Source organism: Silene latifolia, chromosome Y, assembly GCF_048544455.1.
Source record: "Silene latifolia isolate original U9 population chromosome Y, ASM4854445v1, whole genome shotgun sequence".
Lineage (NCBI taxonomy): Eukaryota > Viridiplantae > Streptophyta > Magnoliopsida > Caryophyllales > Caryophyllaceae > Silene > Silene latifolia.
This window is the reverse complement of record NC_133538.1, coordinates 336572093-336586240: the sequence shown is the minus strand read 5'-3', so window position 1 is coordinate 336586240 and position 14148 is coordinate 336572093. Positions and strand designations below refer to the sequence as shown.

Genomic DNA, 14148 nt, shown 5'->3' with positions numbered 1-14148 from the left:
TGTAATGACCCAGGGTTTTCTTCATTCTCTTTTTCCCTTTTTTTTCTTTTTTTTTGCTTGTATTTAAAATAAGCTTTGGCTTTCTATTGGCTTTTGGAAAGCGGTAAGCACCCTAACTTGGTTGTATTTATTAGTAAATATCTTTGCATATTTTGTTGTATATTCCATATTATCTTGTTCACATTGTAATCTTCTTGATAGCCTAAAATATAGCCTAGAATATAATCGGTTGTAATCGTAATCTTAGGGTTGTATGATGAGTATATATTGTGAATAATGATATCACCCTAGGGAAGGGATTTAATCACTTTCATGGTATCAGGTTAGATCGTTCCTCTTGTGCCCTCGTATTGCCCCCGGCAAAACACCAAGTCGTCCCTTCATCGTCTCTCCTAGCCTCACGCTACAATGGTTAACGGTGATACCTCGACTCCCAAAACTTCTCTTCATCCCGTCTACACCGTTACGAACATCCAAAACAAATTACGTATGTTAGATGGCGTTAAAGTATCCTACGCGTCTTGGGTGAACCTTTTCACCTTTCACACTCGTGGATACAAGGTCTTGGACCATATTGACGGCACGCCCGCCCCTGTGAAAACGGATGCATCCTACGATGCATGGTATGAGATCGATGCCCATGTCCTTCAATGGATCTATGGCACCATGTCTGATGACCTCCTGCCGCGAGTTCTTGAACCCGATTCCACCGCACAAGAGGCCTGGAATCGCATCAAAAACATCTTCCTTAATAACAAGGGTGCTCGTGCCGCCAGCCTTGAGAGTGAATTCCACAATCTCAAGCTCGGAAAATTTCCGCCTTTTGATGCCTATTGCCAACGCCTTCGCGAGTTGTCCGGCCAATTGAAAGACGTCGGAGAGGCTATTACTGATCAACGCTTGGTTCTTCAACTTGTTCACGGCCTGCCCAAGGAGTATGACACGGTCGCGGCCTACATCAATCAAACGCTACCGGCGTTTGAGACAGCCCGCAACATGATTGAATTGGAAAACCACCGCCAGTCCAGTCGTGAGGATGCCACGGCTCTCGTTGCTCCAACGGCCCTCTGCACCGAATCTGACTCCTCTACATCATCTTGCTAACATAATTGCATCAATGGTGGCAAGAAAGGTAACAACAAGGGTAGTTACAATGGTAGGGGCTCTCGAAATCAAACTAAGCATTTGTCTTCTGCCGCCACTAGAAACCAAGTTTCACCGTGGGGCCTTATGCCAGTGTGGCCTGCATCGTGGACGCCGCCTCCCTGCCCGAACCCCACCTACCTTGGCTGGACTTCTCCTTGGCAGCCCTGGCATGTCCCTACTCCGTCCTCTACTTCTCGGTCTTCTTTTAGTCGTGGTGGCCCTCGACAGCCAGGCCCCAACTTTGGTCAAGCGCACATGGCGTCTGATGACGGTCAGCAGCAGATGTAGCCTACGGATTTGGCTCAGGCATTTGTCACGCTACAGCTGCAGCCTTTCCACCAAGGGCAATTTTATATGGACACCCGTGCTTCCTCGCACTTAAGTGCCGACGCAGGTATGTTCCGTTCCCCTCTTAATTATAGTTCGTTACAATCTATTTACGTCGGTAATGGTGCTAGCATTCCCGTTCATGGGTCCGGAACCACCACTCTAGCAGCCCCAAATAGAACCCTCCATCTTCACAATGTTTTATATACCCTGGAAATTATAAAGAATCTAATTTCCATTCGACAATTTACCAAAGACAACAATCTCTCTGTCGAATTTGACCCATGTGGTTTTTCTGTGAAAGATTTAACGAATGAGAATCTGATTCTGAGGAGCAATAGTGATGGTGATTTATTCCCCGTGTCACCCGAGTCCACCACGACGCCCTTCGAGTCTCGCCAGCATTTTTTAGCCTTTTCTTCTGATGTCTGGCATTCCCGTCTTGGTCATCCGGATGCTAATATTTTAAGTTTTCTTAAGTCAAACTCTAGTATTGATTGTAGTAGCAAGTCAAATTCGTCTTTGTGTCATTCTTGTCAAATAAGCAAACCCAGGTGATTGCCATTTCATGACTCATATTCTACTACTCTCCCACTATTTGATATAATTCATAGCGATTTGTGGACCTCACCCTTTACGAGTAAAGCAGGTTATAAATATTATTTAATTTTAATTGATAATTTTACGCAATTTGTGTGGGTCTACCCGCTGAAATCCAAATACAACACCTTCATTAAATTTCTCAATTTCCGAAATTATGTCACAACTCAATTTCAATGAAGTATAAAAGCCTTCCAATGTGACTTAGGCCGAGAATTCGACAATAATGAGTTTCGCAATTTCGCCAACAAAAATGGCCTTATATTGCGGTTCTCTTGTCCACAAACTTTGTCCCAAAATGGCAAGGCCAAGCATATGATACGTCGTATTAATGAAATTCTCCTCGCCTTGCTACACCACTCTTCCACGCCGCCTGAGTTTTGGGTTGACGCCTTAAACACGGCCATACACCTACACAATATTTTACCAACAAAACTTCTCCAATTCTACTCTCCAACTTCCGCTCTCTTCCATAAAAACCCATCCTGCTCTCACCTACGTGTTTTTGGGTCCGCGTGTTATCCCAATTTATCGTCCAAATGACCTCACAATCTCGCACCTCATTCCACAAAATGTGTCTTTATTGGTTACCCTCAAGAGTTTCGGGGTTACAAATGTTTTGATCTCAGTATTGGTAAGCTCATTATCTCGCGTCATGTTACCATCGACGAATCAGAATTCCCGTTTGCTGCCTCCTCATCGTCCACCCCTACCTCTCGTGTAACCTCCACCAGTAGCCTCTCCCCTACCCTTATCGACGCACTAACCCAGCCCCCTCCACCACCTGACCCTCCCCTGCCCAACTCCCCACGCTCGCCTGCAACCCCACCTCCTCACTCCTATGCCTCCCTACTCCCTCACCTCCCTAGCCAACACCATCACCAAACCCCTCCCTAACCCCACCACCTTCCCCCCGTCTTCTGTGCAGGCCACACTAACCGCAACAGCCCAATCTCCTCCTCCCCCACCTCCCTTACCTCGTGCCCATACTATGAACACTCGAGCTATGCACGGGATTTTCAAACCCCGTGTCCCCATTGACCTCGTAGCCACCACCTCCCCTGCCATCTCCCCCCTTCCCAAATCACCTAAACTCACCCTCCAGGACCCTAATTGGCATGCTGCCATGACCGATGAGTATCGAGCTTTAATTGACAATAAAACATGGGAATTGGTACCGAGTCCAACTAATGCTCCAGTTATACGGTGCCTATGGCTTTTTCGTCATAAATACAAATCTGACGGGTCTTTGCAGCGCTACAAGGCACGCCTTGTAGTAAATGGAAAATGTCAACATGTTGGTATTGACTACGATGAAACATTCAGCTCGGTGGTTAAACTTACCACTATTCGGACGGTGCTCAATCTCGTTACTTCTCGTTCTTGGCCAATTCAACAATTGGTTGTCAAGAATGCTTTCTTACACGGTGATCTGGTTGAGACGGTCTATATGCATCAACTGCCAGGTTTTGTCGACCCCTCTGCTCCCCATCATGTGTGTCGCCTTCGAAAGTCATTATACGGTCCAAAGCTAGCTCCACGGGCTTGGTATCATCGTTTTGCGACATTTATTCAAACTCGGGGTTTCAAGAGTAGTGTTTGTGATCAATCTCTATTTATTTATCGGGATGGTACTCATATGGCGCATTTGCTCTTATATGTCGATGATATTATTCTCACCGCCTCTAGTACTGCTCTTCTTCGACAGATTTCAAAGCACTATCGGTTGAATTTGCTATGTCTGACCTTGGGAAGCTTTACCACTCTCTTGGGATACAGGTCCATCGCAATTGCACGGGTTTATTTCTCTCGTAAAATCAGTACGCTCGTGACATTTTACAACGTGCCTCCATGGACACCTGTAATCTCGTGTGCACTCGTGTTGAACCCGGTACTAATCTCTCTACTACGGCTGGTCCACTACTAGCAAACCCCACTTTATATCGTCGCCTTGCCGGAGCTCTCTAAGATCTCACAGTTACGAGGCCTGATATCACTTATGTTGTTCAACAGGTTTGTTTATTCATGCACGCCCCCCGTGAGTGGCATCTTCAGTTCTTAAAGCGAATTTTATGGTACTTAAAAGGCACCCTAGACCACGGTTTGACTATCTGAAAATCCGACAATCATCATATTACTGCTTATTCCGATGCCGATTGGGCGGGTTGTCCTGACTCACGGAGATCCACTTCCGGCTATTGCATATTTCTTGGTGACAATTTAGTGTCTTGGTCGTCTAAACGCCAACCCACTATTTCTAAGTCTAGCACGGAAGCTGAGTATCGGGGTGTAGCGAATGCGGTAGCCGAAACGAGCTGACTTCGGAACTTATTGTTCGAACTCCATGTGCTTATCTTCCGCGCCAGTCTCATTTATTGTGATAATGTGTCCGCGGTATATCTTTCCGGCAACCCCGTCCAACATCAGCGAACCAAACATATCGAGATTGACATTCACTTTGTTCGTGAGAAAGTCTGCCTTGGTCTCGTTAAGGTCCTACACGTTCCTTCCGATCACCAATACGCAGACATTTTTACTAAAGGTCTTCCCAAGTACTTGCTCAACCGGTTTCGAGACAGTCTAAGTGTTCGCTCCGCTCCCGTTCCAATTGCGGGGGTGTATTAGTAAATATCTTTGCATATTTTGTTGTATATTCCATATTATGTTGTTCACATTGTAATCTTCTTGATAGCCTAAAATATAGCCTTGAATATATTCGGTTGTAATCGTAATCTTAGGTTTGTATGATGAGTATATATTGTGAATAATGATATCACCCTAGGGAAGGGATTTAATCACTTTCAGTATTGCTGCGTCATCGGGAACTTAAGCACGCATACCTGTTACGCCGTTTCTGTTTCCCAGATGTATTGGTCGTAGAATTTTCTGTTGTAGGCAGGCGTTATTTTCTTGTTGCAACCAAGGTTGTAACATTGGGAGTCAAACACCGAGGATGAAAAACGATTAGGCAGCCAGCCGCTTTCAACATCACTCGTTGTGTATAACGAGTCCCTTATGCAGGTGTATTCTTGTAAAATGAAATTAATGCGTTACTCGGCGACGTATTTAATTAACTAATATTAAAAGCCTCTATAGTCTGTGGCTTATGTATGTGCGAAGTCAACAGTAATCTTAACCGTATTTTTAACACAACAATGCTCCCGTAGACTGCCGTTTTAAAGCTTGATATTTCAAATCTCTGTTGCATTGTGCATAGGTGTGAAGTTCGTAACCATAGATCATAAACTACACAAGTGCTTCTATCTAAGAGCAAATGTCAAATAAGCTTGATATTTTGAATCTCTGTTGCATTGTGCATAGGTGACAGTATTGTAGGTGCCACCCAAAAACTAATGTTGAGTGAAAATGATATCGGTCATAGCGTTTGAGGCACTCAGGCACCGTTTTATTCTGGGTTGCACGAGTTTTCTGTTCTGTTTCCTTTTTTCCTGTGTTGTGTTGGGAAGGTTGGCCAATGGATCATAAATCACTTGAACGCTTTAGGAGACTGATTATCGTGCACGTAATGCAAAGGGTCGTGTGCTAGGAAGAATTGTCATTTAATTTTAAACTCCCTTTTAAAAGAAAATATTAAAGGGGACTGCAAGCGCATGGCAACCGATTAATTCACAAATCAACCTGTTAGGCCAAGTCCCTTTGTTATTTGGTTGTTTGCTTTTAGTTGAAAATAATTAGTGATTGAAGTAATAAAATGGAGTCTCAATGATGGCTCAACATGATCAAGATGAAGCAATCAAGAAGTCAAGACAATGATATTATCCTAGCCTTAGTCGAAAAATTGTAAGAGTAAGTGTAACACTCTCATTTATGTCAAGTGGCTGCAAAACCATGCAACAGTACACTGCACTGTGGTTTCTTATACTACCGTATGGAGGAACGTTTTATGCGAACAGTTTGAGTGTTAAACTTTACAAATTTCATATTCTCAAAACTTTAACATTTGAATCTTCAAAGTTTGAAAACAAATCTGAAATTTTAAGTCACAAATCCACATTGACCAAACCTCTAGATTTGTACATTTACCTTTTACTAAAATAGTAAGTTGAACTTGTCAAAGTTTTAAAGCTAGAAAAGTTTTTTGCCAATTTGGTTCTGATTTTTATCAAAGACTTGTGCCCCAAGCCTAAAGCCTAACACTTACCATCATTCAAAGGCTACTAATTTTATATTGGATTTAATTAATCTAAGTTATACTTTTTAGTAATCAAATCCATTATAAATAGAGTGTCTTAGTCTCATTTATTTCTCAAGACTTTCCAAAGTATTTATTGTAAAACCTTGCAAATCATTTGTGCATTTAAAGCTTTGTTTTTCAAGTATTTGCAATACGTTTTTCAGATTTTAAAGTCTTCATTTGTTTTCGAAAAGCTGTAAACCTCCAAGTATCAGTTCGCTGTACTGTGACATAATGAGTTTGTTCCATGATTCTCGTGTTAAGTCTTAATTGTAATCTCCATGTTCATTAAGTGAACTCTTGAGATTCAAAGATTCTGAACACCTATGAGATAAAACTCATAAACTCTTGAAGCGGGGTAGCTTTAAGTTTGAGTGCAATCGGAGTAGATTGGCGAGTTATTTTCATTGTAAAGGTTTAGTAGTTTGAGTAAATTTCTAAACAAGCAATAAAATAACGGTTGGATGTAGGCCTCGGAGTAGAGGCTGAACCAATTTCTTAATGTCGTTTGTTTGTTCATTTACTTTTACGTTCTTTCACTTTGCTATTTATCGTCTGTGTCACAGTCAGCTAAACTGGGACATAAAACTGCTGTACCATCTTATGAACTTACATTCTATTAAGTTTCTCAAGGTTAGTGCTTTAAGGTTATTTGCTCAAGTTATCAATTAACTAAGTTAAGAAAAAAATTTAAAAAGGTACACATAATTCACCCCCTCCCCCTCTTAGGTGTTTATCGTTCCTAACTCTTCAATTGGTATCAGAGCCTCGTGCTCTTGATATTGGTTAAAACCAAAGAGTTGATCCTATATTACTTATGGACGATTCAAAACACACTAAGTATCTCATCTTCAAGGGAGAAAAATATGCTTGGTGGAAACATCGCATGGAGCACTATGTCAAAAGTGCGGACTATGAATATTGGTTGATCACTCAAAAGGGTCCTCTCAAAATTGAGGTTACTAATGCCGATGGCACTAGTACCTTAAAAAGTGAGGAAAAATATGTCGAGGCCGATTATAGGAAAGTCGAAAATTACTCTAAAGCCATGTTCGTCCTTCAATATGGCATTGGTGAACAATAGATCAATCGAATATCCGGATTTAACTCGGCCAAAGAAATTTGGGACACCCTAAACCTTGCCTATGAGGGAACGTCCCAAGTTAAAAAGTACCATATTGACCCTCTCATGCAACAATATGAGATGTTCAACATGGAAAGAGATGAGTCAATTAAAAGTCTGTCCTCACGTTTCTCTAGTATTGTTAATGACCTTAAGAGTTTAGGTAGAATTTTTCAATCCGAGGATTTACTTCGTAAAATCATTCGTAGCCTAACTTAAAAATGGCAACCGAAGGTTACGGCTATTGAGGAAGCTAAAGACCTTTCATTGGTCACCCTTGATGAACTTATGGGCTCACTCATGGCTCATGAGTTAACTTTCATAAAGCATTCTAGTGAAATCTCTAAAGGGAAAGGACTCGCTCTTAATGCTCTCTTACGTGATGAGGAGAATGAAGATGATGAGTTCGCAATGTTTACCAAAAACATTATTGGCATGATAAATGGTCGAAACTCACAAAGGTATGGCAATAATACTAACAAACGTCGCTTTCCTAAGAAAAGATCGAATTCTACTGTTGATTGCTTTAAGTGTGGTGACAAAGGTCATCAAATAAAAGAATGCCCAAAGTGGAATGACATCAAATCCAAACAAAAGCGAGACTTTGCCAAACGTGATTACAAAAACAAGGTAATGACCGCTATTTGGGGCATGTCTGATTCTAAAGAGGACGATGTCCTTGAGGATGAATTAGATGCCAAATTATGCATCTCGTCTAGTTCCTCAAAAGGTGATCCCAAACCCTCAAAGAAAGAAAACATCAAATGTCTTATGGCTCATTCTGTGGTTTCCGACTCAGATTCAGACAATGAGGTAAATAAGCTCAAGAAAAAGGTTTCGATCTTTCTCTAAAGACAAAATTTGTCTTCTCCTAGACCAATTCATTGATAAGTGTCGTGTCCAAACCAACAAATTAGGAGCTATGCAAACTGAAATTGAGGACATAGCCGAAGAAAATGTTAACTTGAAAGAATGTCTAAATGAGGTCGATCAACCAAAGTCATTGTTGAGTCTTGAAAAAAAAAATTAAAAAGCTTCGAAAACAAAATCTGTTTCTAGCCAAGAAGGTTGATGAAACTCATGCAACAGATTCCTGCACTGTTGCATCAGGTTCCAACAAAGAAAATGTGTCGTCACTAACTCAAGAACGTAACCAACTTTTGATTAACTTAGCAACTCGTGAAAGTGAAAAAGATGATCTTGTCAAAATTGCTGAAATGTTGAATGATAAGTTAAATCATGTCAAAAGTGCTTTAGATCGAGTGCAAAAATCAAACAATGACATTCTTGTTCAAATTGAGACCTTGAAAAAGGCTGACCAAACCCATGCAACAGATGCTGCTACTGTGGCATCTGAGTTTAAGAAAGAAGTTTAGTCTCTCACACAAATCATGTCTTCATTGACTAAATAAAGAGACTCTCTTTTAGCTGACCTCACCGTCAAAGGGATAAGAAGCAACTAGAACAAATTGGGTTGTTGCTTGGTGATGAAGCGAGACATGCAAAGCAAGCTTTCGACAATTTGGGTAGATTAAATCTTAATCATATTGCTAAAATTGAACCATTAACAAAAGAGTTAGATGAAGCTAAGATGTTATACTTAAAATGGGAAGGAAGTCAGAATGTTTTGGATTTTCTTCTAAAACAATCACAAGAATATGGAAAATTTGCAAAAAATGTCGGACTTGGTTTCAAATGCAACAGTAGCACACACTGTTGCACTCGAAACCAGGATCCAAGCAAAACTGACTTCCGAAGAAGAAATTATGCCAGTCTTCCTGAATATATCATTTACAATTATTGTGGTAAAACAGGTCATGAGTTTAATGGTTGTGAAAAGAGAGTCCATGACTTAGAAAGAAACACTAAAATGGCTAAACAAGTTTGGATCAAGAAAGAGAAAGTTAAGAAAATTGTTGTCAAGAAGGAACCCAAACTCGTTTGGGTTCTTAAACTAAATATTTGATTTCTTATAGGCATTAGTGAGAGGCAGCAGCAATTGGTACTTAGACAGTGGATGCTCTCGTCATATGATGGGAGATGAAAGCCAATTCCTCTCGCTAGAGGCCTATGATGGTGGCATGGTGACTTTTGGCGACAACAAAATAGGTGAAATTATTGGTATTGGAAAGGTTGGTAAGTCAAAATCACTATGCATCGACAAAGTGTTGCTTGTCAAAGGTTTGAAACACAATCTCTTGAGCATTTCACAACTATGTGATCGAGGTAATATTGTTGAATTTCTTGCTAGTGAATGTAGAATAATCAATGAAAAGACTAGAGAGATCATACTTGAAGGTAAACGTGTCAAAGATGTCTACATGACTAACTTATACTCATTGTCGGGTCAAACATTATCTTGTATAAGTGTTCAAAAGAATGACCCTTGGCTTTGGCATAAATGACTTGGTCATGTAAATGCTAAAACACTTAACACCCTCAAAAGACTTGACCTAGTTGATGGCATTCCTAACATCAAATCTGAGTATAAATCACTTTGTGATGATTGTGTCAAAGGCAAACAAGTCAAGTGCTCCTTTAAATCCAAAAAGATAGTTAGCACTTCCCTACCTCTTGAACTCATTCACATAGACTTATGTAGACTCATGCGCGTTGTAAGTAGAGGTGGAAGTCGCTACATTTGTGTCATTGTAGATGATTTTACAAGATTTATTTGGCTTCTTTTCTTAAGTTCTAAAGTCCAAACATTTGATGAGTTTTTAATTTGGGTAAAAAAGGTTCAAAACAAATTTGGCTATAAACTCATCTCATTGAGATCCGACCATGGAACCGAAATTAAAAACTTGTCATTTGAGGCCTATTGTAATGAGAATGGTGTTAGCCACAACTTTTCGGCCGCAAGAACCCCCACAACAAAATGGGGGTGTGGAACGAATGAATCGAACTCTTGAAAATATGGCTAGGACCATTCTCATTAGCTCTAAAGTTCCAAAGAATTTTTGGGCCGAAGCCATAAACACATCTTGTTACATTTACAACCGTGCCATGATTAGAAAAATCATTGAGAAAACTCCCTATGAGCTACTACGAGGAAGAAAACCTAACATCTCACACTTAAAATGCTTTGGTAGTAAATGCTTTGTTCACAATAATGGAAAAGATAACCTAGGCAAATTTGATGCTCGTAGTAATGAAGGAGTTTTTGTTGGTTATACCGATCATAGTAAAGCTTATAAAATATATAACAAGAGGACTATGAAAATGGAAGAGAGTGTTCATGTAATATTTGACGAATATAGTCTCTTTGTTTCAAATATACAGGTTGATGATGAAGAGGATGAATATGATGATGATTTTGAGATTGGAATGACACGACATGATATGGATCAAGTGGTGGAAGAGACTGAGCAACAGTTGGAGCCACTGTTGCCTGAGGATGATGTCCAAAATTTAGGGGGAACTAATCGTCCCCCAGTACAAGAAGATGCTAGCTCATCCAGGGGGAATGTGGATGGTGAAGAACAGCCCCACCAAATAATAAACGAATCACAATCACCCCCTTCAAATAATCCTCATGCAAAAGTCATCTCTACTGTTACACAAGAACAAACCGATTCCTCAAAACCACTTATTCCCAAAAAATGGAAACACCAAAACTCACATCCTTTATCAAACCTGACCAGTGACCTAACATCCGGCATAAAACAAGATCATCGCTCCAAAATTTCTGTGCATACGATGCATTACTCTCTCAAATAGAACCTGACCATGTCACAGTAGCCCTGACTGATGAATACTGGGTGACAACCATGCAAGAGGAATTAGAGCAATTCGAAAGAAACATGGTATGGCATCTTGTCCCTAGGCCCTCCCAACCTACTGTAATTAGTACACGGTGGGTCTTTCGCAACAAGCTAGATGATGTTGGAGAAATCGTAAGGAACAAAGCTAGACTAGTGATGCAAGGTTTTAACCAACAAGAGGGAATCGATTATGACGAAACCTTTGCACCGGTAGCTAGGCTTGAAGCCATACGAATGCTTGTAGCTTTTGCATCTTATCAAGGCATAAAACGTTTTCAAATTGATGTCAAAACTGCATTTTTAAATGGGTACCTTGATGAAGAATTTTTTGTCGAACAACCTCAGGGCTTTGTAAACAACGAATTTCCTAACCGCGTCTTTAAACTTGATAAAGCGCTTTATGGGTTAAAACAGGCTCCTAGGGCCTGTATGGTAGGCTTTCAAAATTTATATTGGAAAATAGTTTCTTACGTTGTTCCGTTGATAAAACGATGTTTATCAAGTCACAAGGAGACGAACTGTTTCTTGTGCTGCAAGTATATGTCGATGACATTATTTTTGGAGCAACTAACAATGTCCTTTATAAGTACTTTTCCGATTTAATGACTTTCGAATTTGAAATGAGTATGATGGGAGAACTTGGATTCTTCCTTGGTCTTCAAATTAAACAAAGTGAAAAAGAAACAATGATTCATCAACAAAAGTACTTAAAGGAAATGTTAAATAAGTTCGGGTTGACTAATTCCAAGCCTATGCCTACACCAACGGTGTCCAAAGTCAAGCTTGATAAGGACGATAATGGTAAGAGCATTAATAAAAAGGTATATTGAGGTATGATCGGTTCATTACTCTACTTGACCGCTAGTCGAACCGACATACAATTTAGTGTGTGTGTGTCTGTTTGTGCCCGTTTCCGATCAAATCCTAAGGAATCACATTTCAAAGTCGTCAAACGGATTTTTAGGTATTTGATTGGAACACAAGAGCTATATCTTTGGTACCCAACTCTCTACGAACTTGATCTTGTAGGATTTTCGGATGCGGATTATGCCAATGACTCATTGGATAGGAATAGTACCTCGGGTATTGTTACATTCTTAGGACCATGTCTCATCTGATGGGCATCCAAGAAACAAAATACCGTCGCATTATCCACGGCCGAAAGTGAGTATGTAAGTGCCGCTCTTTGTTGTGCATAAATTATTTGGGTACGTCAACAATTGCATGACTATGGTATTACGTTTGAAACCACTCCCATATTTTGTGATAATACTAGTGCAATTAATATATCAAAGAATCCAATACAAAACTCACGTACTAAACACATCGACATAAGACATCATTTCTTACGTGATCAAGTTGAAAAAGGTAATATATGTCTAAGCTTTTGTAGAACGGAAAATCAAATTGCGGACATTTTTGCAAAACCATTAGAAAGAGAACAATTCGTAAAACTTCGGTTGGAAATTGGTTTATTAGGTGACATGTGACATGATTGGATTAATTCCCTTAATGATTGATTAGAGGTGGGATTAACATGTAAATAAAAATTAGCTAATAACATTATTTGTTGCATGCAAATGAACCGAACAAAACAAATTAATAACCTCTTGTTGCATTTGAGATAATTGTTACATTGAGCCACTAAATACCTTTATGTCACATCACTCAAAAGCCTAAAACTAGCCCCTCATTCTTCAACACTCAACCGTCCACTTTTACTACCCTCTCCTAGTTAACCACACCAACCATATAATTATTTCCCATATACCCACACGAACTCCCTATTATCCACTAAACAAAACCACCCATCAACTCCCTTTTGAATTCCCAAAACTGTCAAACCCCTTTCTCTATTTTAAAAGAACTTAAATGTCCTCAAAACCAAAATAATCCAAAGAAGTTCTGAAACTTAGAAACACCTTCAATCCAAAACACATTGCAAAAAGAAAAATGCCTCCCAAATCCGCTGCAAAAACTGACGTGACCATTCCTGCTACTGCCAAGTCCACCGTTGCACGAAAAAAAACAACTGCCAAAAGAGGTGGTGGTCGGGGCAAAGGAGGTCGTGGTAGGAGACCTCCGAACTCGCTACAGTTGGACACAGAGGTTGACTTTGATACTGATGAGGAGGAACCCGCTACCAAGCAATCTAAAAAGGTTGGAACAATTGAAAAGGGGGATGAGATAATTGAGAAGTCGAAAGAAAAAGAAAAGGAGAAAAAGAGTCATTTAAGTGAAAATAAAGAAGAGAAAGAGGGGGAACTTCTTGAGGGGGAATCAAAAGAAAATGAGGGAGAATCAAAAGAAAATGAGGGGGAATCAAAATAAAAAGATAAAGATTTGAGAGAAAAGGAGGAAAAATCGAAACAAAACAAGGAGAAAAGTGTTGAACTTGAAGTTGAGAAAGAAAAGGAAAAGATTGATGATGTTGGGGAAGCAGAAATCGGTAACAAGGCCGAAGAAGCAGATGAACCCCCAAATATTGATGCAACAAAGGAGGTGCATGTTTAATAAATCATCAATGTTAAAGATGGTAATGACCAAGGGGATGTCAAGCAAGTGTTTGATGATGGGCTTGACCCATTGTACACAAAACCGGCCTCTAGAACCCGATCCAAGAGAAAGATGGTGGGGATATTTGGTGATGATGATGATGTGACCCCTGAATCATCTCCACTAAAACGAAAAACCGGCGGCAAAAGAAGGAAAGGATCCGGGTCAAAACCTCGGGCTCCCAAAAAGCCTCGGTACTCACGAACCATACCCGGTTTAGAGGAAGGAGTAGCTAATAAAGATAACATTATTGAAACCAAAGCTCCTCTTAACACATGCATGGACCTCATTGTTGCACCCTTTGGAGAATCATTAAAGAATGATGTCCTCAATCATCTCAACTCACTTGATCTTCCGGAGGATCTACTTAAGCTATCTCACGGTATACTGGTCTGTTGCTTTCACAGTGGAAGGAGATACAAAAAATCATGGTATGA

General features: G+C 40.2%; 1 protein-coding gene across 1 annotated transcript; it reads left to right on the top strand.

The window, feature by feature from the left end:
* Positions 1–408: 408 nt before the first annotated feature.
* On the top strand, positions 409–1104 carry LOC141631453 (uncharacterized). Its single transcript, XM_074444120.1, has one exon. The coding sequence runs from the start codon at positions 409–411 to the stop codon at positions 1102–1104; it is 696 nt and encodes a 231-aa protein (XP_074300221.1).
* Positions 1105–14148: the final 13044 nt, after the last annotated feature.

Bases quoted from the DNA above. Each gene is read 5' to 3' on its own strand.
- LOC141631453 (XM_074444120.1), top strand. From the start codon at position 409: ATGGTTAACGGTGATACCTCGACTCCCAAAACTTCTCTTCATCCCGTC.